Source organism: Ammospiza nelsoni, chromosome Z, assembly GCF_027579445.1.
Source record: "Ammospiza nelsoni isolate bAmmNel1 chromosome Z, bAmmNel1.pri, whole genome shotgun sequence".
Taxonomy (NCBI): domain Eukaryota; kingdom Metazoa; phylum Chordata; class Aves; order Passeriformes; family Passerellidae; genus Ammospiza; species Ammospiza nelsoni.
In genome coordinates this window covers 23,239,641-23,266,312 of record NC_080669.1, presented here as the reverse complement: position 1 = coordinate 23,266,312, position 26,672 = coordinate 23,239,641, and the positions used below count along the sequence as shown (strand labels likewise).

The 26,672-nt window shown below is 37.8% G+C and overlaps 1 protein-coding gene across 3 annotated transcripts in view; it reads right to left on the bottom strand.

Moving 5' to 3' along the window:
• The window catches only part of RNF38 (ring finger protein 38), a 105,854-nt gene that overhangs the window by 5,826 nt on the left and 73,356 nt on the right, over positions 1–26,672 (bottom strand). For all 3 annotated transcript variants that reach the window (XM_059492665.1, XM_059492667.1, XM_059492666.1), the window contains 9 exons: positions 23,479–23,672; positions 18,247–18,460; positions 15,271–15,438; positions 11,119–11,289; positions 9,350–9,511; positions 6,342–6,448; positions 4,732–4,816; positions 3,091–3,212; positions 2,670–2,769 (listed from right to left, as the gene is read on the bottom strand). In XM_059492665.1, coding sequence (XP_059348648.1) covers positions 2,670–2,769; positions 3,091–3,212; positions 4,732–4,816; positions 6,342–6,448; positions 9,350–9,511; positions 11,119–11,289; positions 15,271–15,438; positions 18,247–18,460; positions 23,479–23,672 — 1,323 coding nt within the window. The remainder of the gene's footprint in view (positions 1–2,669; positions 2,770–3,090; positions 3,213–4,731; positions 4,817–6,341; positions 6,449–9,349; positions 9,512–11,118; positions 11,290–15,270; positions 15,439–18,246; positions 18,461–23,478; positions 23,673–26,672) is intronic.

Sequence of the window (26,672 nt, the reverse complement as noted above, 5' to 3'; positions counted from 1 at the left end):
GCCATCATCACCAACAGGCAACCCAAGAGTATTTTTAAAGTATTCAGATTGAATCACTAATCTTTTACTTGTATCTTTCACTGAAGTGGCATATGATGGAGCTTAAAAAAAATTAATTTGACTCCACAGTTCTAGAAATAGTCCTAGATAACAAATACACTCTTCAAAGAAATTAAATTAAATCAGTAAAAAATAGTGACTAACTGATAATATTTTTCTTTGTCTACTTCATGGAATAACATTACAAGTATTGAAAGATAGAATTTTAACTTTCCCTTGTAGAATTTATGATGTTGGCTGGATGATGTGAATTAGGCAGATGTGGACATAATTACACAATCAAGATACATTAAACAAAGCTCTCAAAGTCATAAACAAATGGACAGAAGCAAAACTAAAGCACAAAATATTTTCCAGTTATTATCACTTCCAGATATTAGCTTCTTAACTGTAACCAAGTTTGGACAGAGGCAGTAACTAAAACAGACTGGTGGTACAGATAATTTGTTACAGCTTCCAAAGCAAAATAGTCTTTATTTGCAAATATCATCTTCATACCACTGCAACTGAGCCCACATGGTATAAAAGTATTGTCTTAGCGAACTTACACTAGAATGGTTTAAAGTTCTCTATCTTATTTTGCACTCAGGTCTGCAACTTCTATTAGGTTTAACTGCACCCCTCTACATTTTGATTGCATATCTTGCACCTCATTCTAAGGACAACCTTTAGAAAATACTGCAGGTGAAGATCTGTTAGAAAATGCAGATTCTATGATGGGACAGGAACATCAGCAAAACTATTTCACTACTAGAACAATACACTACGATTATGAAAACAGACTAAACTAAAATCTTTGCAGTTCCAAATTCTATTGCCATTTTCAATTGAAAGGACTAACCCTTTAACTTTTAAAGTAACATACTGAGTCCAAAAGAGACTAGCTCCACATGCTTGTCTAACTCCTGAGTGGGATGTCAGGTAAGGAAAGAGCAATAAGATAAACATGTATGATACTTTCCTGACATGTTCCTCTAACTTCCAGAAATCTGCAGATCAGGGGTTCTATGGATCAGAGGTATATATTTTTTTTTGCATTAACAGCCTGGAATGAACTGTCTTTAAAAAAATCCACATAATAAACCTATAGCATCCACTATCACACAAGCTATGTCAAGTGACATTTTCTTTTTTTTTTTCTTTCTTTCCATAAAGTGGAGAGAATACCATCCCTGGATTCTCACTGTCCCCACCACAACTGACTTACAGAGTTTCATGCAATGAAAGACTGACACATATAGTGTGGATGCTGATTGAGAAGAGAAGGGGAACACTGAAGAACACCACTTTGATACATACAGACTCTAGTCTTAATTTGTACTAAGTGAATAAAACTTCATACATCTAGCAGAGAAAAACTAATAATATTATGTGGAGTGTGTGCATGCTGCCTCTTAGTATGACAAAAAAAACAACCAGGTGTTTTGATTACTCTTGCTCATTTTTGTGCACATATGTGAATTCAAACACTTTTGAACCATTTATACCAAAAAAGTAAGAGCATTACAAACAGTTACACTGACCCTAGATTTTGTAGGAGCTTTAGACTTGGACTACTATGGGTACTGTAGCTAAAGGGCAATTTGACATCCCATTTTTTCAAATCCTTCTCATTATTCTTGGTATCTTCTTAGGAAAAAAAATACTGTCAATAGTGACTTGATTTTTTTCATTCTCTGCACTGCATAATTTAGCACTTGCCTAAGATATGATGCCATATTTATCATGCCATAAAGGCAAGGGAGTTTTATTTCTTTTTCCAAAACAACAAACACCATCTGTAATTTTCTAGGGACCACATCAAGAGAGGATCACTGCAGTTTCCAATGTTCCACATGACAGACTAAATGGATTAAAGCTGAATAGAATAAAATAGTCAAAAAACTGAGGCAAGATCGGAATCAATACCTTGCTAGCAGTAGATCTGGCTCAATGTAGCCTGTAGAAATGTCTGCCATAATCTACTTGTATTTCTTGTTCTTCTCACCTTCTGCACAGCTGCTATTTAATAAGTACTCTTCCTGGCTGGTCCTGACTCTTGAGCCTTTCTATTTTGCTCAAATCCTCTTGGATGGGTAAATTATTTTGTAAAACTGTAGCTTCTATTTGTATATATCACATTTATTTATATATACATACACATAAATGTACATATGTAACCCACTTTATTTGCCCCAGAAACCAACATTAACAGCAAAGTGGGGAAGGAAATCTGTTGGTACTCATTCTTGCTATGTAAAACAGTTGAAGCCACCATCATCACCAAACTCTGTATCATATCTCCTATATTATTTACTTTTTCTCAAGTCTTCTTTAATGTGTAATACTCAAATGCACAGTTACTGTTTTAAGCAAATGGAAGACAGTAAGAGCTGTCAATGGAACAACTGTATTCATATTAATTTTCCACTGTGCCAAATATTATGAAGAAACAGTCTTCATCAATTATTAGAATAATATAATACCTAGGCAGTGATTCCATTCTGCTGGCTTCTTAAGTATCAGAAACACAAAACAAGATGAAATTAAGCATAACAGCAAAATATCCCCACCCTCTCCTACAAAACTACATAATCAATTTCATCTAAGATAGGATTATATTTTCTTACCTTCAGCCATTTATCAACACACTTGGCATGGAACTCGTGGTTACAGGGTAAGACTCTAAGTAGCTGCCTTGACTCAAAATCACACATGCACACCACACATCTAAAAAAGACAATGAAGTTCAAATGTATCTGGTATATAAGAACAACAAATACGCATTCCATATAAAACCTTAGAGGTATGATTGCAACACAGTAGCTATTTTATTCCTTCAGTAGCTACAGTGATCTACATCTGACAATGGAAACTGAGAACTGACTGAGGGATTCTACGGGTGTTTTCTTTTTTTTTTTTAATTTACTGTGCTTTCACATCACAAATCAGGTATTCTTGCTCTTCTACCTTGCTGTGACTGCAAGTTAAAGAAATTAAAATCAGGCCACCTAAATTATGGAACCTTGAAAGAGATCACTGTATACTTACAATGTCTGTTCTGACTGGTGATTGTTTGGATTGAATCTGTAGGATGGAAGCTGCTCAATGTCAGCTTTTGTTAATCCCCGTGGTTTGGCTTCTCCCAGACGTTCTGCCAAATTCAGCAGTGCCTGCAAAACATGGAAATCAGACATATAAAAATTCACTGATCAATCAGGCTCTGTTTCCATTAGTGTTGGGCACTACCATCACATCTGACTACAACAGCTGCTAGCACAAAACACCCTGCTATCAATAAATGTTTAGAACCTTAGTTCTCCCACACAATACAAGCTCCTTAGAAAGTCTTTCAGAGCTTAACCGTCCTTGTAATGATGTAAGATATTTTCTCTGGGATTTCAAAACCCACCCTCCCAAGAGGATGTGGTTTTGAAATCCCATCCCAGAGGGATTGAGATTCATCCAAGAACCCAATTTTCAATTAGTCCTGTGACTGAATAAATAATTCACTTCTGAGGGATCACCTCACCCTGCTATGAAATTAACAGTGCTGGTAATTGTCAGAAAGAAACTGTCAACTAATTTCCTTCATTAGAATATGTGAATTTGGTCTTGTGAGAGAAACCATAAATTTAATGGGACAGTTTATGATTCCCATTCTGTGTCTTGGGCTAGTTGAATTAAAATATGGAGACTTTAGCCTCAATCTGGAAAACAAATACATATCATCAAACTTTAGGCGCTATTTTGGCTGCTCATTTTTATGTTAATTTTCTGTAAGTCAACGATTGCAACTAAAATCCTTTCATATATATAATTTGAAATCTGTCATGTATTTAACTCACACTCCTTCATGAGGGGCATAGGAAACAACATCAGTGTAACAGACAATCAACTGAGGAAAAAGATACCATGAAAGCTGCAAATGGTATTGATTTCTTACACTACTGAACCTAGGGCCCAAATTCTCAGAAGAGACTGCTGTTTCTGAATCACCACAGAAGTTATTAAAGAAGCACTCATTGTTAAACTGAAGATGTGCAACTACACAGATATCTTAATGAGAGCACAGGCAAAGAGATGCAAAAGTCAGGGTTAACAATGACTAACTCAAGAGAAATCAAATGGAATCCATTAGCTTCAGAACCAGCAAAGAAACAACAGTCGGAACAGCCCCATAATTATCTAGGATATTGAAGAGGGTTCTGCATCTCTAGATGTGAATTACCATCCCCTCCAGAGGGCGAGATGAAAAGGCAGTAAGGTAATTTTATAAATATGTTTAGATTAATTATTCCTATGATATTAAAACTACTCTGAAAGTTACACTCATAAAACCAGTAACTTACCCTTTTCTTTTGAAAGTGCTTCACTTCTGTTTGGTATTTAAAATCAATTAAATTTTGAAAGGAGAAGAGTAGCATGGAGAACATAAAAGTTGAACAATTTAATGATTACTAGCCTGGAAAGGTGAAATCTGAGAGAAACAGACAAGAAAGAAAGCTAAACGCTTCTAATATTCAGTATTACAAAAAAAATCTGAAAGGACCATTTTTGGATTCTGTCTTCATAGTCACTACATTTATTTGAAAAGCAAAACCAGGATTAAAAGCAAAATATAATAAAAATGTTATCTATTGCTTGAGCTAACATCTGTTCTTTAAAGACAGTTGTAGTTCACACACCAACCTCATAGTTTTCTACCTCTCCATCTTCCACATCCAACTCAAAGCTGAAAGCTGGTCCAACTGCCGGTGGCACTGGGAGCATTGATCTACCATGAGAGCAAACAAGGATAAGATTCAGCATCTTGCTGAAGGAAAGCACAGAAACATCTGGCAGAGGTAAAGTAACCTTTCTGATGCCTCTCAAATCAACATGTTCTCAGAACTGGCAAAAATGTTGTGTTTGAAGTCAAGACCAGACATTTGAAGTGAAAGAGTCACAGAAAAATGCTTTTTTTGCTAACTTACTGATATTGGGAGTGCTTTTTAACTGCATGCGTGCTTTGCTTGACGCTTTTAACCAAGCTCAGCTTTATTACAAAAACGCATCTCTTTTAATTATCACAGACTATGGAGACCTAAAACTGACAAAAAATTGACATTCTGCTTTTAAATATGCTTTATTTCCTTAAGTGGATAAAAGACCATCAAAGAGGAATACTAAGTCCATTTAGATCTCCAACATAAAAGTCTTGCAACTTCTGCAAGCCTAAACCACAAAAGTGAAGATAAATAGGATTTGTACCAGACAAACCCATCCTGAAGGCAAGCACAAATGCACTTTCTCATGTACTGTGATGTTGGTAAAAGCAGAATCCCTTCAGACTGAGAGATCAGAGAGATGTTTTTCTGGTTGTATATTCAGTAAGTCTTTTTACCCCTCCCTCAAGGTAGCACAATGGGTCAAAACTTCATCCACAGACATGGAAATCACAAATTCAAAGCACTAATATAGTAGAATCAGGAATTACTATGCCACATCATGTCCTCAATGAATAGGCAAGAAGCTATGACACTACTCAGATTACAAGACGAAAAGTTGAACAACTTTGCTGAATCAGATTTCTGGAGCCATTCTCATGCCACGTTTGACATTGCACAGAGAGAATCTACAGATCTGGTGCGAGTGCTTGATTATTTCCTTGTCAGTGTCACCTCTGCCACCAGAAACTTAATCTTTTTTTTCCAAACATTTAATTCTTACTTCCAATACAGAACACAGAAGACTAATACATGTCATAGACCTAAACTCTCTTCCAGAGTCTACCATAACACACTACAGATAATTCCTAAATGTTAATTGTCTCACATCTTTTCCAGAAACAGCTACTCAGAGGCAGAACAGAAATGTGACAGCTGTGACAGAGTAGCACTCAAGCCAATAAAGAACAATAAATCACAGAAGTCCCCACTCTTGTGTTTTACAATCAAGAACCAAACCAAATTAATTTATTCCATAAATGAAGACTCCTATAACTTGATCCTACAGTGTAACTATGCCTCTGTAAGAGTATCATAGAACTATGATTTAAAATCTGTTGAAGATTTTACCAAGAGTTCAGAAACAAGAGGCTGCTGCACCTCAAAATACCTACAAAACTACATTGGACGAAACTGTTCACTTGAATCTTTTCTTGCTCAGTGGTGTTGGTTATTAAAAGTAGGCTGAAAAGTTTACACATAAATCAAAGTTTTCCTCTGGTCTCTGGTAGAGTCCAACCATAAAAAGTGCCAAGATGCTTTCTGACTTCTTAATAGCCTACATGGAAGCAAACAAATGTACTTTTCACTTACAGCACATAAGGTAATAGGCTGGGATGATAAGGGTGTGGTGGTATTGGCTGCTGTGATCGGTATCTGCTGCGCCCTGTGAGTCTTCGAGGCATAAAAGGTGGATAAGGCTGCAAGAAAGAAGAAAATAAGCTTCAACTCCAACCTGCAGAACTGGAACTTGTGTCCAGTTCTGGGCTCCCCAGCACAAGACAGACCTGGACATACTGGGGAGAGTCCAACAAAGGTCACTAAGATGGGACTGAAGGATTTCATGTGTGCAAGAAGGCTGAAACAGCTGAGCCTGTTCAGCCTGGAGAAGAGAGGGCTCGTTGGGGGGATCCTGTCAATGTATCTAAATACCTGAAAGGAGGGTGCAAAGAAGGCAGAGCCAGGCTCTTTTCAGTGGTGCCCAGTGGCAGGACCAGAGACACTGGGCACAGACTGAAACACAGGAGGCTCCGTGTGAACATCAGGAAACACTTTACTCTGAGGGTCGCTGAGTACTGACACAGGTTGCTGAGGGAGATGGTGGAGTCTGCCTTCCTGGAGATGCTCAAAAGCTGGCTGGACATAGTCCTGGACACCCAGTTTTAGGTGGCCCTGCTTGACCAGATGATCTGCCTTCCAACCTTATCCAGCCTGTAAGCATATCATTCTACATTTTCTATTCTTAATCAATAATGAAATAATGACATTCAGTTTCAATAAAGCATTATTTAAAAAATTTTGCCTCTGCTAAAATCCAACAGAATCTCAGCCTCAATTTGAAATTACTATTCCCATCTATAATATACAATCATATCAATTAATGTGAAAAAGTGGTAATATACAACAAAAATCCCTACAAGTTTTTGTGTGTTTAGTCTACAGTCAGTACAGTTTGGGAAACAGGACATGAATTGCTGAAGCTCTTCTAAATATAAAAAGCTCAGGTGCTAAGGGCTGTGCATAAGCAGTTGAGTAAAGAAGCCCTTAAAAAACTCTTTAAAAATGAGAATTTTAAAAAAATCTCTTTTAAAAATATATAACTTTTAAGCAGTGGTATATACTTATATTTAGGCTTAAAGGCTTGAAGCTTTTCAGGTGCATGTAGAAGGTTTAATCAGTACAACTTCTGCAGCTGAACCACACACAGAGAGGCACTCGAGCCCAAAGTTTCCATGCATTCATTCTATGGATAAATCAGGGCACTTTTTGTCATCTTTTACTAAAATCTTTTACTAAAAACTGGTTTTGTATTTTCTACAATTAATGTTTTTGAATTTTTTCAAAATTCATGTATCCCTATTAAATTCATATTTGAGGGCCTTAAGACTTTTTTTTTGAAACAAAGAACACTCTAAGCCTTTACAAACACATTTGTCTTTCTTAATGTTTGAAATTTGAAAGCACAAGAGCCCAGCACTTCCAATGATTAACCTAAAATCCCCTAATTTTAAAACAGAAACATTATAATTAGGTAGCCATGGTCATACATAAAATTAATGTATGAATATGAACATATGAATATAAGAACAATACAAAAGAGCCAGGTTCCTTTTGGTTGGAGTCTCAAACTAGACATACGAAATATTAATTTTACTGCTTTGTGAATTCTACAATCCGAAAACATATTTAGAAACTATTGTGTTCACTGAATGAAGAAGAATCAGAAATGCATCTATTCCATTCTAATGTCAATGCAAATAAAGCTTTGTAAAAATTTAGTATTACTTTATAAAAGGTCACACGGTTACTTGCAATATGTCTCTATTCTACTCCTTCGCAATAAACAACACAGAGTTGAAGCATCAGTGAGGACAAATGCTACGATCTGCAGAAAATGGTAACTATGTTTCCTATCTGATTTAACAACCAAACTCAAAAATTAAAAGGTCTGACTCCAAGCAAAACATGTATGATTAATTAATTAATCTAACAAGCACACTGAATAAAATACAAACAGTTTATAGAAACTTTCAAGTGTCCTGGACTTCAGAGTGTCTCATAGTGCATGAAGACTTCATTGAAAATCTGTACACCTTTAGATTAGGAGAAGTTGATCACTTTTTGAAATGGTGGGCATTTACTTGAACCTTTATGAAAACTGCAAGCAACCATTTGATTAGGTTCTGTGATTTCAAGAAGAATAATTGAAGACAAAGTATCTGTAGATTCTGCAGCTGCAGGGCCTAAAATTTAATAAGTATTTAAAATTTAAATAACAATATGGCCCATAAACCACTGACAACTTGATGAATGTGTCAGACAATAAAAATTTCAGCACCTAAACTTGGGATCTAGCTATTTCTCCCAGCACCACACAGGCAGGAGAGGTGGTATTTTGGATTTTTTAAAGAAGTGATCCACACAAAACCACAACAACAAAACCATGACAAATCTCACGACTAGTATAATTGCAAATTGAAGTACAAGACAAAGATCCTAGAAGTAGCACCACTGGACACACCAAAGAAGCACATGATTCAAGAAAATTCAACATAGACTTTATCCTGCACCCCTTTTAATTTTATTTTGTACTGCTGCAGTTGAACTACCTGTTGATCCCCTGAAAGCTGAGTTAAATCAGGCTTTAGAACGTGGCTATCTTTATAATATATGGTGTAGTCTAAATTATGGAAGCACTCTACAACTGCTTAAACAGAACTGTTTTTAAAGCATTCTGGCTTTCCTGAGCTGTGCAAACTCAACATATGATGAAGAATTAACTAAAAGTGGTAACAATTTTTCTGAACTGTACTAACCTATACCTGCAGTAGAAATCCTGGACTATGTGAAGACATGGAAAGTTTTCTAAGTAAATGCTGCTGCACTCTGCAGATAATGTTACTGGAAATAATTTGCTGGTCTCATTAAATTACTCTTAACTTGATTAACTTAGGCTTAAAGAGAATACCAAAATATACAGCTATTCCAATAATGGAATATGATTGCAAAAGCATGACTTTTCAACAAAATGTACTACAGAATAAAGATCAAGAATGTCAATACAGTGTGAAAGAGAATGTAGCATAGAAAACAATACTTACTACCCCAAATGACACCTCCTGGTGTAATGGATCATGGGCTAAGAATTGAAGAGGAGCTGAGGGAGGCAACGTTGGTGGATGGGCTGAGGGAGGGTATGTAAAACCTCCTACAGGAAGATGTTCTCCAAGCAATTCTACATCATTTTCTATCCTTTGAAGTGGCTACAAAAAAACCAGAGATAGTCTTTGTTGCAATAACAGGGATGAAATTTTCTCCCGAATAAAGAACTGCAGTCCCAGCTGTATATTCTGTGCTGCCATGATCAATTTAATAGTAACTCTGTGAGCAATTCCTAGGTCATTAATACTACCCAAAATAGCAAAGACAACACTACACATTTGATATAAATTCACCTTTTCCAGCTAGCCATGCTTATAGGCCAGGAATTTATGCGATCTAGCAAATATAGGAGTGGCTGTAATTTCCTGTATCTTGCATTTTTCAGGACAAATATTTGTTCTCCTTCTTGCCAGGCTGCTCTCACTGTATAACTATGCGAGAGAAAAAAATAAACAACCATAGACAAGAACTGAAATTGTGCCAGAAAAACTGAAAAGTGGAGGGGAATCATGGTGGTTCCAGCAGATGAAACTGATAATGATATCCAGAAAGCAAGCAGATGCTTTCCTAGGAGGGTCATGCAAGCAGTGCTAACAAGCAGTCCTGAAGTTTCAGAAGCACGGGATTCCAGATTGGTTTTGTTGCTGGTCAAATCTAGTTAAAATGCCCAAGAAACAACTAGGAATTCTTACTGTTTCACAAACACACCATTCTGTTATTGATACTGAATTTCACCATTTCAAGAAATTCAGCTAAGAAAGCCACCTTGTGGAACCAAAGGAATTTACTATTTTTCTGCTATATAGAACAAAATATTCTTAAATCACTATGATGCAAGCTTTTTGGCAAAGCTGAAAGCAGACAGGCAAGCCTTGTTAAAAATCTAAGTAAGCAACTCAAGGTAAAACCTGAGTCCATAAATTTTCTAAAGCTAAGTCTCGCAAAGATTTCTACCACAAAGAACCATTTTGTTAGGATGATGGAAACTGTTCTCCCATCGCTGTAATGAGGTGATTACAATCCTATCCACACCAGAGTCATGGCATGAAGGAGTCTCATCAATGTTTGCAATAATAAAGCTATATCCTATTTCTGTGTTACTGAAATATCTGTATCTTCTACTCACCGGGGCAAACAAATGGATAAGTACTCAGATAACCACACAGAAAGAGTGGCAGGCCAGAACTGTAAACCTGATTTCCCTCTAAATCCAAAACAGGGTCACATTTTTTCCATGTCTGCATAGTCCATTTCATGAACCCAAATCTGCTTAAGCAACATCAGTAATTTTCGTAAGTGTAAAGAAAATGTCCTAGGGAAAGGACTGGTTATTTAAAAATTAATCATGAAGTAATGCAAAAGAAACTAAAATAAAAGCAACATTGTGCTTTTTTCTCTGCTAAGCTTTTCTGAGATGCCTACTACGCTCTCACAACCTCCTCTGGATTCTAGTCTGCTTCCTGGGAAAGAAATATCTAATGGTGAAGGAATTACCCATCTTTCTGAGAGAAGTAAAAGCATATGGACAAACAGCACAGGCAATGACGAAACCTGAAGTGAAACTCTGAACTTCAGAAGTATTTTTTCATCTTCACACCAAGCGGCTACAATTTGAAAGAAAATCCTTGTCTCCTCAATCAGGTATCAGTACTATGTGCCCATCCAGCCCACCAGTTCTACTGAGAGTGGGGTAAAAAGCATTACTTACCGACCGTGACTGTTGTGCTTGGAAAGGAACAAATTGTCCTGGAGGAGGTAAGTGAGGAGGGTGGTGTGTAGAGATATGAGGAGGATGCAAAAGGAATGGGTCACTAGAAATGAGGGGTGGAAATGCTGCATATGGGACAGGTAGGTGCTGGACTGAGCAGGCCTGAAGCATCTGAAATACAATGAAAACAATACATTTTTGTGACACAAACATTACCTACACAATGTTCCATATTCTATGTATTTATTATGGAAAGATATAATTGTAACAGAACAGTTCTTTACCCTTGTTGAAAAAACCTCCAAAATACACATAAATAAGATTTCATTCAAATACCCAAGGAACAGCGATTACTACAGAACAGGCTCTTGGAAGTCGCATAGTACAATATCTGCTAGGTGCTCATGGGATCGCCAGAAGACTGGATTTTCCATACTCCAGGACCAGACAAGCTCCTAAGTGATGAACAGATACAGCTATCCTAGTAATTTTATTTTCCCCACATATCATCATCAAAACAACATGCCAAAGCAATGGTCTTGTAAGCACTATAAGCTCTAGATGCAGATGAGGGAATCAGCTGTCAGACTGTGCCTAAAAACCTGTTGCCTCATATACTATGAATAATTCACATGTCTGCTTTCTTTTGCACTTTTGGGCGAATCCTATGCTCTGAAAGCAGCTCCCTAGTGACAGATACTACAGAAAATAGCTCTTTTTCTCTCCTCCTTTAAATACCTGACAAAAAAGCAACTTTCAGCATTAACATTTGAACAATAAAATGCTGAAAGCACAGCAGGGAAACAGGAATGTACTTTGTGGCATTGTTCAGTTTTACTTCCACCTTTATATATGGAGGAGCAAGGAACCTGTAATCTCCTTTTTATTGCACTTTGAACTGTTATGAGAATGCCAGGCATTTCTTTTACACTTTTAACAATTACAACAACATTTAATTAAGATATTCATTATCAAATCTTGAAAAATCACCCAGTTTTGATCTCTCACTTTTTTTTTTTATTAGTCATATCACACAGCAAACATTTACATATTGACTCTAATAGCATAAAATGGTAAAAGGAATTAATTTAAAATTAGATTTCAGTAGCGGAGGTGAAACTATCATCTCAATTTGCTGTGATCCTGACCAAACATAAACCTCCAAATGCACCAGAATACTAGTAGATTAATTTGATCCAACTACTATTTTTAATTTAAATGCTGACTATACTTTTCCCTCAGTTACTAAATCATTTTTCTAAAAAATAAATACCATAAACAAATGTTTCTATGCTTTTAATAACCTTTTTTTTAAAATTGAAAACTGTCCTCTGAAATAGCTGAAGATAAATTTGCACATAGAACATCTCACAGTCTTCTTCAAAACATGAGATTCTTTGGGAAACACTGAAATACGATTCTACATGGTAGAGATTACCATAGCTCCTATACAGGTTTGCAAATGTTTGATTTGTGCTATGCCCATGTCACTTTTTAAAGCTAGAGCAAATGAGGTGACTCTAACTTCAAAGCAGAAAGAAATGAAAATTACCTTTTTATTCATTCAAGCTTTAGAAAACTTCTTCAGTTTGAACATATTGTAGAATGACCTGGGTTGGAAGGCACCTTAAAGATCATTTTGTTCCAAACCCCCTGCCATGGGCAGGGACACCGTTCATTAGACGTGGTTGCTCAAAGTTTCATCCAACCTGGCCTTGAACACTTTCAAGGATGTGGCATCCATAACTTTTCTGGGCAACCTGTTCCAGTGCCATACCATCCTCACAGTAAAGAGCTTTTTTTTCCTGACATATAATTTAAACCTACTCTTTTTCAGTTTAAAGCCATTCTGCATCTTGTTCTGTCACTACATGCCTTTGTAAGAAGTCTTAGTTCACCATACTTTTAGGTTGCCTTCAAGTATCTGAATTAGGGTACCCCAAAGCCTTCTCTTTTCCAGGCTGAACAAACCAAATTCTTTCAGCCTTTCCCCACAGGAGAGGTGCCATCTTAGTGGCCCTCCTCTGGACTCACTCCAGCAGTTCCATGTCCTCCCTGTGCTGGGAGCCCCAGAGCTGGATGCAGGTTCCAGGTGGGCTCTCCCCAGAGCAGAGCAGAGGGGCAGAATCCCCTCCCTGCCCTGCTGCCCACGCTGCTCTGGATGCGGCCCAGGACACGTTTGGCTCTCTGGGCTGGGAGTGCCCATGGCTGGCTCATGTCCAGCCTCTCACCCACCAGCACCCCCAAGTCCTTCTCACAGGGCTGCTCTCCATCTGCTCATGCCCAGCCTGTGTTGGTACAATCCAGGTGCAGCACTTTGTGGTTGGTCTTGTTACACCCCATGAGATTTCATACAGGCCCATTTCTCAAGCTTGTCTATGTCCCTCTGGATGCCATCGTGGTCTCTGAAGAACTTTTAAAACTGATAAAGGTGTTTAATAAATGCCATTTGTTTATTTCATAGTGACACATGCAGTGAGATAGACAAATTTCCCAGTTTCCTTCTGTCACTATGAAATGACAAAAGGAAACTGGGAAATTCACAGATGTAGCTGGGAAGCAAAGTGACATGCTGGAGGGCACGTGCTACCTTGAGATGTATTTTTATAGGCTGGAGAAATTGGCTGACAGGAACTATTTAAAGTTCCAAGGTAAATGTGAAGTCTGGCGCTGGACAAGAGTAACTCCATGGATCAGGACACTCTGAGACTAATTGGTTGCAGTCAGATTTGCAGCAAAAAAGTGAAGTTGTCGTGGACACATACATAATACCCATAGTGTTCTTACCCAAAAAGGCCTATGGCATGCATGGCTAAGAAAGCAACTGGTGAAACTAGTAAAGTGATTCTGCTCTTCCATTCAGAAACTGTAACATTTATCTCAATTCCTGGGCCCAGTTTTGGGCATGTCAGTGCCAAATACAATGACAACATGATGATCAGGTCTTAGTGAAAGTCATGATGACCAGTGACTTGGAGAGAACTGCATAAAAGAGGTGGCAGAACTAGACTTGTTCTTCTTTAAAAAGAGAAAAGTAAGCCAATACCTTACCCCTGTGTCTAACTACTTCCTGAGAGTGGACAGGAAGAATCCAAGACCTCCTCAAGAAGCAAAGTGAAAGAGCACAAGACCAATGGGACCAAGATGCAACAAAGAAAACTCAACCAGACATCCAGAGGAAGTTCTTCATCACAAGGACAGTCAAACACTGAAGCAGAAACTTACAGGTTCTGTGAAATCTCCATACTTGGAAGCTCGTACTGCAGCAGGTGACCACCAGACAACCTCCAGAGTCCTCTCTTAACTTAAAACTATTCCTCAATTTTATGCTTTAACAGAAGAATACATAAAGTCTGCCTGCTGATGCTACAGAAACCTACCTGTTTATATTCATTTGTACTGGATCTATTCTCTCAATACACTTGATTAACTGTTGTACATTGAAAACAAAAACCAGAGCTTTACTCCTATATGTATTAAAAGGAAAACTGCATTGTTGAATTAGAAAACTTTTTATGAATTACACAGGTAATATATCTATTCAAAGCATAGGGTAAGATTATTAGTATGCGTTGGATGGATTTCCCTAATTTTCAGATTTTTCTCTGTTGTTTCTTAGGATATGTTCCTTCTTTCCTTGCTGAATTTACTAAGAATTGTTCCAGTCTCTGGGTAGATACTTATTCTGAGATTGCTTTGTTCCACTACCACCACCACTAAACAGAAGAAAAAGCCTGTCTCTCATGCTGCCTCAGGGAAATACATCAGCTTATGTAACAGATTTTCACCAATTTGACAGGAAAGGAACTGATTCTCACAAATAATCCAGACTTGCCAGTATCATGCTGCAGACCTTGTTGCCTCTGATGGGGATAAATGGTACCTGGGCATGATAAACACAAACTATCCTTACTCTTCAATGGGCAGCCTAAAGAAATAGATGGGTCATATCAAGGGTTTTGTTTCAGTGCAACACAGGCTTACTCTTTTCACAGAAAGCACCACAGCAAAGTTACACACTGCTGGCAGAGACCAACATTATACCAACATCAAAAGTCTACACTAGACGCTGTATATTGTACTGCATATGACATTTTAGATTTGTACTAGAAAAACAGACTGAAGCTGATGTAGTTAGAGAGACCTACTTACTGGGGGAGGCACACTGCAAACTGGAAGGTGCTGGCCACTGAAAACCACTGAGCAACCTGGGACCTGCTGCGTGCTGCAGGCTGGAATGTGCTGGCCTGTGCAAAGTGGTATCCCATGTGGAGCCACAGTTGTCACTGTGTATGAAACAGGAACTGTGCCCTGATGGATCTGCAGCAAAAGGAAAAGAAAATGTATTTAATAACTTACTGTAAAGTCTTAACACTCTTGTACAGCACAATAAGACAAGCTTTTATTTACACATCAGAAAAATAATACATTCACAAAGGAAGTGTAATAGGAGGTGCATGGTTGTAATTTCTGTTCATTAAAATGTTTTAATCAATGGAATGTTATTTACTGATAAAATTCAGAATTTCTGGGCAAGAGGGAGCTCTCAGCTTAACATGTTAAAACTTCAGTCGCACCTCAGTCACTCAGAAGTATGTCAGACCATTAAACCTGCCTACCCTCCCTTCTCTCCCCAAGTTAATTATGAAATTAACCTTCTTATGAAATAAGAAGGTGGTAACTCCCACATAAAAAGCTAATCTACCAGCAGCTCAAGAATTTTCTCAGTTCTGAAGGGACTGATTCAGTACTAATTCAAGAGATTTGTATCTTTAAACAACAAAACAATTTTCCAGATTTTCTTTCTTCCTAAGAGACCACTCTCTTGATTCATTTTCAAGCCAGCATTTAAGCTAAATTCCTAACTTAACTAACAGAACAGCTAACTAGAAAGCTGAAAAGGAGAAGTTAACAAGACTAAGAGGCAGCAGACCCTAACTGTCCAGACTCATATTAGGAAACCACATAACCAAATTTTCCAACTAGTGGCAATCCGTAAAATTTAATCATCAAACCAAGATCCAAAGGTAATCTGCACCTAGAAACCACATGGGATGTTTGTTTGTTTGAAATTTTGTTGGATTCTTATAACACTGAACGATCTTTTAATATTTTCATGCTCTAATAAAACTGAAAAGGTTTAAGAGTCAGGAAGCACAGATTAATTGAAAGTATTTCAAAGTACTCTCTTCCTTCATGATCAGGCAAAATAGAACCTTCTTATTTAAAACAGAACAAGAACAGCTCCTCATGAAGGTGAGAAGGAGCAAAGAGAGCTAAACTATCAAACTGGTAGTGTACAGCCAAATAAAGAAACCAAAATAGAACACAGATCACTGAACACAGGTTAAAATCTCAAACATCAATAATGACAGAAACCAGGTTCAGGAAAGACACTGAACATGAACCAATTCTGGCTCTGCTATGAAAAGCTGGGCCTAAGTGCAATGCTATATGTGATCCTGGAATGTTTGTTGCTCATAATAATAATAAAGAAATTACTTCTCAAAATGTTCATGCCCCTAATTGGAAAGTAGCACCATGGAAGACTTCAGTCAGTCTGGAAATACATCTAATCACAGATGGTGTTTGGCAGTGGAATGGAAAACTGTTCAGCCAGACTTGTAATGAGCTTACAACATAAAGCAAGAGCATTTTCAGACCTCCAGCAGAAGAACTCCTAAAAATATAAGTTTGTGAGATGCTAGAATGGCACTGGCACCTATCCTTTCACTTGGTCCCAAATGCAAATACTTCCCTGCTGAGAACTGCTCTGCACACATAGTGTGACACACTAGCGCTATGCATCTGCACTGAATGCCAACCAGCTTTTAAGCACAGATGTTACAGCTGCATTCTGTGCATGTGCAGCTCCCGATGTGGACATCTTGGATCTACTCGCAGCTATGTAGCAAGCAGTGTTCTTGTGCTAGGGCCTCTTAATTTAGTAGACAACAACAAAGGTTACCTCAACAGGATAACAGAACCGTTTAGGCTGGAAAAGACCACTGAGCTCCTCAAGTCCAACCATTAACTCAGCACTGCCACCCCTAAATCATGTCTGTAATTGCCACACCTACATGTCTTTGAAATACCACCAGGCACGGTGACTCCACCACCTCCCTGGGAAGCCAGATCCAATGCTTGACCACCCTTTCAGTAATTTTTTGTAATATCCAGTCCACACTACCATTGTCCAACTTCCTCCTGTCCTGTCACTTGTTACTTGGGAAACCAATGCCCAGGTTACAACCTCCGTTCAGGTACTTTTAGAGATTGGTAAAGTCTTCCCAGAGCCTCCTTTTCTCCAGGGTAAACACACAGCTCCCTCAGCAACTCCTCATATGATCTGTGCTCCAGATCCTTCACCAGTTCCACTGCTCTTCCAAGGACATGCTCCATCAATGCAATGTCCCTATTGTAGTGAGAGGCCCAAAACCTCTTTTACAGGTTCTCAATTACAGAATTCTATACAAAGTGCTGTCGCGGAGAGGAATTATTTACTTTCTGGACCAACTTGAATATAACTTTTTCATATAATTTAAGGAGGAGTTGATTAGGCTTGGAGAGTTGATTTAGTTATGCAACAAAACTATTGTGATTCCTGCTGCTACATAGACAACCAACTATAGGCATTGTAATTCTACCTCTAAATAATACATTCTAACCGTATTATTTTGTGACTCCTAAGCTAAGGTGAAGCCTTTCATGTGAAATAGAATACATAATTAATAAGTATCATACTACATCTTTCTTGCAAGAAACTAATTACAAAAGCAAAATAACTGCATTTCAAAGGTTTGAGACAGAGACGTAGAGAAATATGCCAATTTATGTACTGACAAATTGTTAAGTATGAATTGTTAAGTATCAATCTTCTTTATTAAAAGTGTGAATGTTGGAGTTTATTTTTTTCACTGCCTACTGCAATGCTTCATACACATAATATTCAACAAAAACCACCACTCTGTAAGAAGTCAAACAGAAATTAGTGCTCTGTGACTTTCATTGTCAACCATGAAACGAAATGATTTGGTGAGGAGAGGGATCTTGAAGATGGTGGGAAAACCCCCTAAAACCAAACACCACCTCTCGAACAGCCTTCTCATTGTGCTGTAAAAATTTTACCTGATCATGAATGTCAACCATCACTGCATTCTGCTGTGGTGGGTGAGCAGCTGGGTGCAACATACGAGGAGATACATTCGGTGGGCGAAAAGCTCGAGGCTCTTCTATTGCTTGCTGCTGTCCATAGGAGAGATGGTGATAGTTTTCATCCTGGCTAATAGAATTATGTCTAGACAAACGATCTCTCCTTGTTCTCTGACGTCGAACCGGAGGACTGGAAATGCATTAAAAAAATTAGAGGTTACATAAATGACATAAATCCTTCTTACTAACTAAAACCTCAAGAAAATCAAATATCCAGGAATTTTTTGAACTGGAAAATTTTACTAGAACAAGTTTAGTAGATTGGAATAATTTTTTTTTTGCTGACAGAACTTCTAGAATCCTTATAAATGACACTTTTTTCAGTATGGAAATGCTTAGCAAAGCATAACTTAGTGCTGTTAGGGAAACCAAGAGGAGAACTGCAATGTAAATATTACCTTATTAAAAAAATAACACTTGGATTGCCACAGCAGTACTCAAAAGTCAAGACAGCAATCTTCATGATATTCCCATGCCTTTATTCTATCTAAGTAAAAATCCTTCATTAAATAAACAGATTTCCCCAGGGTCTATGTTTCAACCACACCACATATTGATTGCTTGCTTAGTGACAGCAGACAAAACAGCAAACTTCTTTGAAGAAACAAATTAATTTTTCAGCTCTCACATGATCACACTGCATAACTTGAGTGCATTCTAAAATTCTCTCCAGGAGGTCCCACAAAATTATGATTGTGGAATTGTTTCTTTTCCAGAGTGGAGAACTTCTGTAGACAGACTTAGACCACAGCACATACCTGTTAGAGCAACCAATCTACAGGTGCAGGATTTGATTATGTATTCTTACATAATTGTGCACAAGTTCTGAGTAGAGCTGCAACTATCTTGAGCTAAAAGTTCTAGAAATCAAAGACCACTGGCTCAGGTTCAGCACCCAGAAAATGATGCACACAGATATGATAAACTCACTATGACAAGTTTTGAACAAGTCATTTCTCATTTATTTGGAAAGGGGAAAGCACTGAGAGCACAAAATGATCTTGCAGTACTTTCAGCACATGCCTTCCAATCTCCACCACACACTCAAGTTACAGGTCCCAGAAGCAACAGCATATTAAAGCCACATAGGGTGAAATGGTTTCCAATTTATGAAACAGGCTAAAGGACCTAAACTGCAGAGAAGAGACAAAAAGAATCTGTGACCATTACTAGAACATGTCCTCTCCAACTGCATGGAACAGAATTTCTGCTATTATGAAATAAAAATCATATCAACCTGCAACCTGTTGGCAAATCCCAGATACTTCTCAGGCTGAGTCCAACTTTTGTGCTGCATGAAACCGACACACTCGGGGAAAGTGAGACCACATCAACAGCTACCCAGATGCAACTGTAAGCATATGATACAATGTCTCAAGCCACTCTTTTCCTACCCTACCTCACAAAGATTTTTGACACTATTGCCTCTCTTAGAACTGAAACAAATGGTAATTCTCAACAGGTCAGGCAGAAGGCCTAAGGCCAGGCTGTAACACAGCAAAGAAAAAAACAAATTTTAAAATGCATAACCACCTTTATTTTTATAAACAACCAAGGCAGAACATACAAACTGTGTTTTCTTCTAACCACTGAGAAACCTAAACTTTAGTTCTTACTAGTGTATTTTAAACCCAGTTTTCTTTCCTGAAGTGTCTGCTGCATGCTGCATTGCTTTATTACTAATATGGTATAACTGCTACATTCTCCTTAGGTAAAACTGCATATATAATTTCTAATCATGGAACTAGTAATGCAGAAGATGTTCTACTGCTTGGAGTACTCAGTTGTTTTGAATTTGCTATATCCCGCTATGAAACAGAAATGGTCTGAATAATTTAACATAAAAATACCTATGTGAGGATTTTTCTTTGGAAAAGCTCCAAAAATAGAGAAAAGTTACAAAAGACAGCGCAGCTGCTTCAGAAGAACAAAATTCTCTTAAGTGCCACCAGCACTTAGACAAGGTGGCTTCTTAGACAAGGTAGTAGTTCTCATAAAACTAGTCTTGCCTCTGTCTTAGTTAAAAGGCCTGGCTTTACTTTTCCATGAACCCAGAATTATGAAAAAGCCAAAAAAGGCTGGCAAAAATTCTGGAGTATCTTTTAAAATGAATGAATATGTAGCATTCTCTGGAAAAAAGCAAAGCTGTATTTTTTTCCTGCGCAGAATTATAAATATACTATCCTTTCAGTCAGCAAAATTCAGAATATCTGGATACATGGCTTTATTAGCTTCTGAATTATTGGAAATTACTTCAGAATAATTGTCAAGACATGGGTCTAAACTATTAATAAACTTCAGTAATGAATTTGGGCTTGAAGTCTTTAAAAACAGCCACAAAAAATCCTCTGTTACTACATGCACACTACAAACATGGCAAATGCCAGGTTAAAACAAAGAGACAGGATGAAAATCATTAAAAAGTTGTAGGAATTCCTACCCTCAGGTAAGAACAGCCATCAAAAGGTACCCATAACTGCAGAGTTAGTATGTGCAGAACTTAGTATTTGTAACAAGGGTAATTTCTTTGCAGTAAGACATTCTTGAATCCCTTTAGTTCAGAATTACATTCAAGACAAGCAGGAAAGGAAGCACAGATGAAAGGTAAGGCACAGCAATGGTACAGTTACCCCCATTTCACAATGACCGATAAATTGGAATGGTCTTCTCTGTTTCACACTGGCATGCATTATGCTCTTACATTCGTAGTTTAGCTGTACTATATATAAGTATCTAGACAAAAATAATCTTTCTGCAAATTCACACCAGAAGGCTATCTTTATTAATGCAGTATTTGTTTGCTTACACGAATCAGAATAAAAAACCACAACAAATCGGGGCACTCTTGTGTTAGGCACAGTACAAAATCGGTGTTACCAAGAGGAAAGGTCAAAATAGCAAGGTAGGTAATAAAAAAAAACCAAAACTCCAGGTAATAAAAATACCCAAGACAGACTGTCCTGATCAACAGGAGTCAACTGGTAGGATAAAGGAGTTAATGCTGATGATACTAGGGCAGTGATGTCCACACTAGACACACTTCAAAGGTTTTGCCTGCACTTGCCCTAGCCTGCTTCCTTGAGCTCAGTGACCATTTGCTGCTGGAGTTCACCTTTCATCTTATCTTAAACCTGAAAGCCTGCCAAACTCTGAAACCATTCTGCAATGAGAAGAGAAAACAAAGCAGGGAAAACAAAAAAAATTGCTTCAAAAGCATAAGCATAACCTCACCTAAAGCATTAATAACAGATGCACTCATAATGATCTTAAAGATGCAAGCTTTTGATCTATGAGAATGGCTATTAGTTCTGGTATGACTCCAGAGCACTCTTAAGACTCAGAAAGACTCCTGCAAAACAAGAAACATGTATGTATTGTTCTCCCTAAAAACGCTGGTTGTAGAAGAAACTAGGTGCACTGTTATTGTGGAACTGACCTGAAGCTAGCTCAAATGCAACACTGCACCCAAACTAAAAAATGAACTGACCCAAGTGCAGGGAAACAAACTACTGATACATTCAGGTGTCTCTGATTAGAGCAAAATCTTGTGTTATTACCCAGGAGCAGGTGAGCTGGCTCTAGAAAGAGTAATGTTTGTGTTCATAAAGCTGCAGCCAACCTAACAGTTCCTGTCAGACTGAAGACGGCTTGGCAATGAGGTGTCTCCCTCTTTGCAAGTGGCTTACTTGCAAAAAGCCACAGGCTACTACTTCATTAGCACTTGACTGCATCTGAACAGGAAGACACTTGTCCTGTGCATATTCAGCCCTTACACATTTCCGCTCTTATCCTTCATCCCATGGTATATCCAAACTGTCTAGATTCTGCTGTCTAGCATTCAGCCAGACAACTAGACAGATAGTTAGTTAAGCACTATCTTAAGTTAGTTAAGCACTGTTTAACTCTGCAGATGTTAATGAACACTGCAAAGAAATTTGTGTAAGCTGACTGGACACCAAACAAAAATGACTGAATACACATAAGCTAGGCATCTCAGCTCAAAACATTTGAGGTCAAGATCATTTTGTGGGCCAAATGCCCCTAACAGAGCATCCTTGTACCAAACTATATGAAAGGTCTGATCTTCTGTCTTCACAACAACCCTTTTAAGTTCACAATTTAATCTCTTTCCTAAGTCTGACAAGCTGCATTGAGAGCTGCACATTTTACATGCCACTGACTGAGGGTTTTCAAATTCATGAAGTTGAAGCAAAGATACAAAAATAGCATGCTTTAAGCTCTCTCTTGCTGCAAAACTACTGGGTGACCATTGTTGACAAATTTGATTTGTGGAATCTGAAGAAAACTAGCTAAATAGATCTTAAGCCTAAATTTAATATTAATGAAAAAGGGCAGACATGTTTGGTTTTTTTTTTTTACTACAAACCAAGCTAAAACATTTCTTAGAAGCCAACAGAGACAGTGTGTTTTAGCTTGCATAAGATGACTCAGTATATTTGAATGTGAGGCAATGAAAGCTTCTGTTTTGGATAATTTAACTAGAATAGCAAAAAAAATCTGTGAGTTCATATTTTGCTAGAGTGTCATCCATCCAGGTCCCAGTTCCAATTTCTCTCTTCCATGACCACTAGAACTTATTCCAAAATCTCTGCTTTGAGAAGTTAATGAGCCACAAGCTAAAACCAACATGAAAATCTAATTACTACTACATGTGAATCACTCACCTCAGCAAACATGTGACACTATGCTAACCTTCTCATCTCCCCAGCTGGTGTCTCTAATCTTTATTTTGATTGGTTTTAAGTACAATAATAATTGTGACTGTAGTGAAAATGATGGTATTACATGAGCAATTCTTAACACCTTTAAAAGTACCCTGATGAGAAACATTTTTCCTTGCACTTTTCTACATTTTTTTTACCTCAGCACAGAGTAATAGAGAATTATGTTCATAATAAAAAACGTTTGGAGCACTCTTTTCCTCAAGCTGACTTTTCAGGTAAGAAGATGCACAAGCCTGAAATACTTCCAGTAGCCTTTTAGTCACAACTGCATTATATTACAGCTCAAAGGAAATGTTAGCATGTTTGCCATGTGTAATCTAGTCAGTGTACCCAAAACACACTTTCCTTGAGCTAAACTCAGAAAGAATAAGAACTTTTTTCCCAAGCTACCCAGCTTGCTTACCTCCTCCTGTTTCGTGCAGGTGTGTTGCATCGTTCCCCTGAGAAGTGGTGTTGGTTGGGTCGAGCCAAAGGAGGTTGCCTGTTTGATGTCATCTCCCATGGTCGCATTGGTGGTGATGGGGCTGGTGATGCTGCTGTGTAGTCAAAGACGGAATGGGAAAGGCGTTGTCGCTTGGGACTAGGACTGTCTTCGCTCTATGCCAGTGCAAAGAAAACAAAAACAAAACAAAAACAAAACCAACCTCCAGATGAGTGAATTGCAAACCATACTTCAGTATTGCTTTGCACCTAGCATTACAAGTGACTCCTTGAAAATTGAAGACATCATGAAATTTAGCACCTACAAGCATTCATCTTTATATTTTGTTTATAAATGCTGATTTTTTTTATGGTTCCCTAACCTCTAGAAAAATTAAATTCCAACATCCATGCAAAATCAAAACTCTATCAGAAAAGAGTAACATGAAGAAAGTAAACTATCATCTATTTTACATTCCTCCTGCAATAGCACTTACAGGCTACAGAAGCATGGGAAGATGTATAAACACACTCTTCACAGCAATGGAATCAGTACTAGTCAGTAAGCAGCTGGTATACAGAGCTTACTCTCTGCACTGGACCTCCTTCCTATCAGGTCTGTACCTAGCTAATCTGACATTTGCTCTGTACTGCAGCCTATTTTACTTCTGCTAACTCAGCACAGAGATGCTTCATCCTTCTAGTTATTCCTGTAATCATAACCATTCATACACCTAACCTGAAAAAAAAATTATCAATCTCCAGTTAAAACTTAATTTTAACTCCACAAGGCCTATTCCTTCATAGTGCCTGAAATTTCCAGGGCTGATGCGAAGGTCATTCACCTCCAAGCAATGTTTTCCCAGTTGGCTACGAACACAACTTCCACTGTGTGTCCATGCTATTGAACAGAGCTGTCATTCTTTTCAGAAGCTCCCACCAATGCCTATGAAGCCAGCATAAAATGCAATAAACATCCCTCCCCTCCAACTCACTATTCTGCCAAAATTAAAATACATCATGCTGTTAATAGACACGACAACTGCAAATACAGAAAACTACACATCAAACTGCAGAGATCAACAACTGAACAAAAAACTAAAACCACATGAACTACCAGTGGAACTACCCTTGAGTCCAAGCATCACGTGAACTTCTCTGTCAGAATTCCTAGTGCAAGCAAACTTCTAGTATTTAGTTGGCCTCTAGCTTGTCCAGTCACTCCACCACTTCTGTTTTAGTCCATCACTGCACTATTTCAATCACATCTGCATGTAATTGCAGATAGCTGAAGCAGAGAAAACAACTTGCCTGCAATGGCTTTGTGTTCCAGAACTGCCCTCTCACCCTAGATTGTTAGAGGCCTCACTTCACACTTATCTGCAGACTGGATTCTGGACCTCTCCTGCCTCTTAGCTTTATAAGAGCATTTTGTTTTCTGAACAGTATTTAGTTGCTTCTTGGTAGGTTTCCATCAACATATAGTTTATACTCCAGCATTCTTTGCAGTGCAAGGACACTCCTTTAAGAATGAGAAGTTTTGTTCAAGTGTTCAAGAGACAAAAGGTATTTTTCCTCTCTTTGACTTGTGGCCATTTTTTACAAAATTTTAGAGTTTTTCAGTCTCTTGTCTTCAAATACTTTAACACAGATTGTAGTTTTTCCCTACTGTATCTTATCTAAAACAGTCACCTTCCTTAGAGAACTATCCGGATAACCCATGCATCTGCTTGTTGCTCAATCTCTTTTGAACTCCTTAACCAACTGCACTTTAATTTTTTAGAGAAAAGTAGGTTAAAAGGCAGGTATGCACCTGATAGTTCATGACAGTAGATGTCCAGGTAAAGGGTGACTCTTCCAGAAGGTTGCTAGCCCTGAGAAGCTCAACACCAAAAAAAAATACAACTGGAAGAGATACCCAGTAAGTGCCTTAAGAGCACGGCTTCTGTGAAAACACATATTTTATCAGATTTCAGAGAACACTGCCAAAGGACAAATTTTACAGCAAATGTGCTACAAGAGTGAGAGAAGGATGATTTGTGGTCCAACTTCTTCACCATGATGACTAAGTCTATTCAAAGAGAAAGACAGGTAATAAAAGTGCTGGTAAATTAGGTATGCTGGGATTTTGTGAGTGCAGAAGAAAATGGCAAATGGAGGAAGAAAAAAAAGTGGATTTAGTGAAGCTGGCAGAAAACAAAATCTTGAAAGAATACAATAACCACTTCTATCCTAATACAATCTATACGTGCCGCTGGCTGGGGATCTCTCACTGGTACTGCCCTAATTTAAATGTGACACCCTTCCCAAGCATTAACACTAATATACCCTGCCCCATAGAAAGACGGCTCCTCTATTATTATTTTTTTTTCCTTTTGCATCATGAGTGCAACACTTCAAACACTGTGGAGATGTAAACTGCTAAGCAGTTGCCTTCATCACCACTCCAGATTACTAATGCTCACAGATATTTCAAACTCTCTAAGTGCTAACTGCCCTCTGCAGTAAGCAACAGTAATTTTACTCAAAATTGTTTCCCATTAGAACGAAAATAAAGGTAAAATAATTTTTTGGAACTACATGTACAGAGATTTAAAATTTAATTGTGTCTTTTTCTGTACTGAAAAAGAAGTAACCTAAAGCTAAGCTCAACTTATTTGCAAACAGATTCTATAAAAACCGCAATATAGACCTAATTAATTGAAGATCCCATGTTTTGTCTTAGATTTTATTAAGAAACCAATTCTCATGTGGTAATTGTATCAATACTAGCATGCATGAAAGTACAAGGAGCTAATAAAAGACACATATCCTGTATAATTTTGTTTTCATATTATTTTCAATCAGCGTGTGGAATAACTATATATTGACAGTATTTCAGACAGTTGTTTCAGCCTACCTTATTATTATTCACCACTAAGTTTAGTAGTTTATTTGTGGAATATACGACACTTTCCAAAATGACAAGTCTCCAAATCCCAAATGGCTCTTATTGTTTTTTGTTCGTACTCAAAATATTTCCTGGCACCATTCCTAATTTTTTCAACCATACAGTATACAGGGTCCAACATGCAACAAGAACAGACTGATGGCAGTTATCAAGAACATTCTACCTAGCATTTAACTAACAAGATAAACTCACTGCCCTTCTTTAAAATACACTGAACCGAAAGAGCA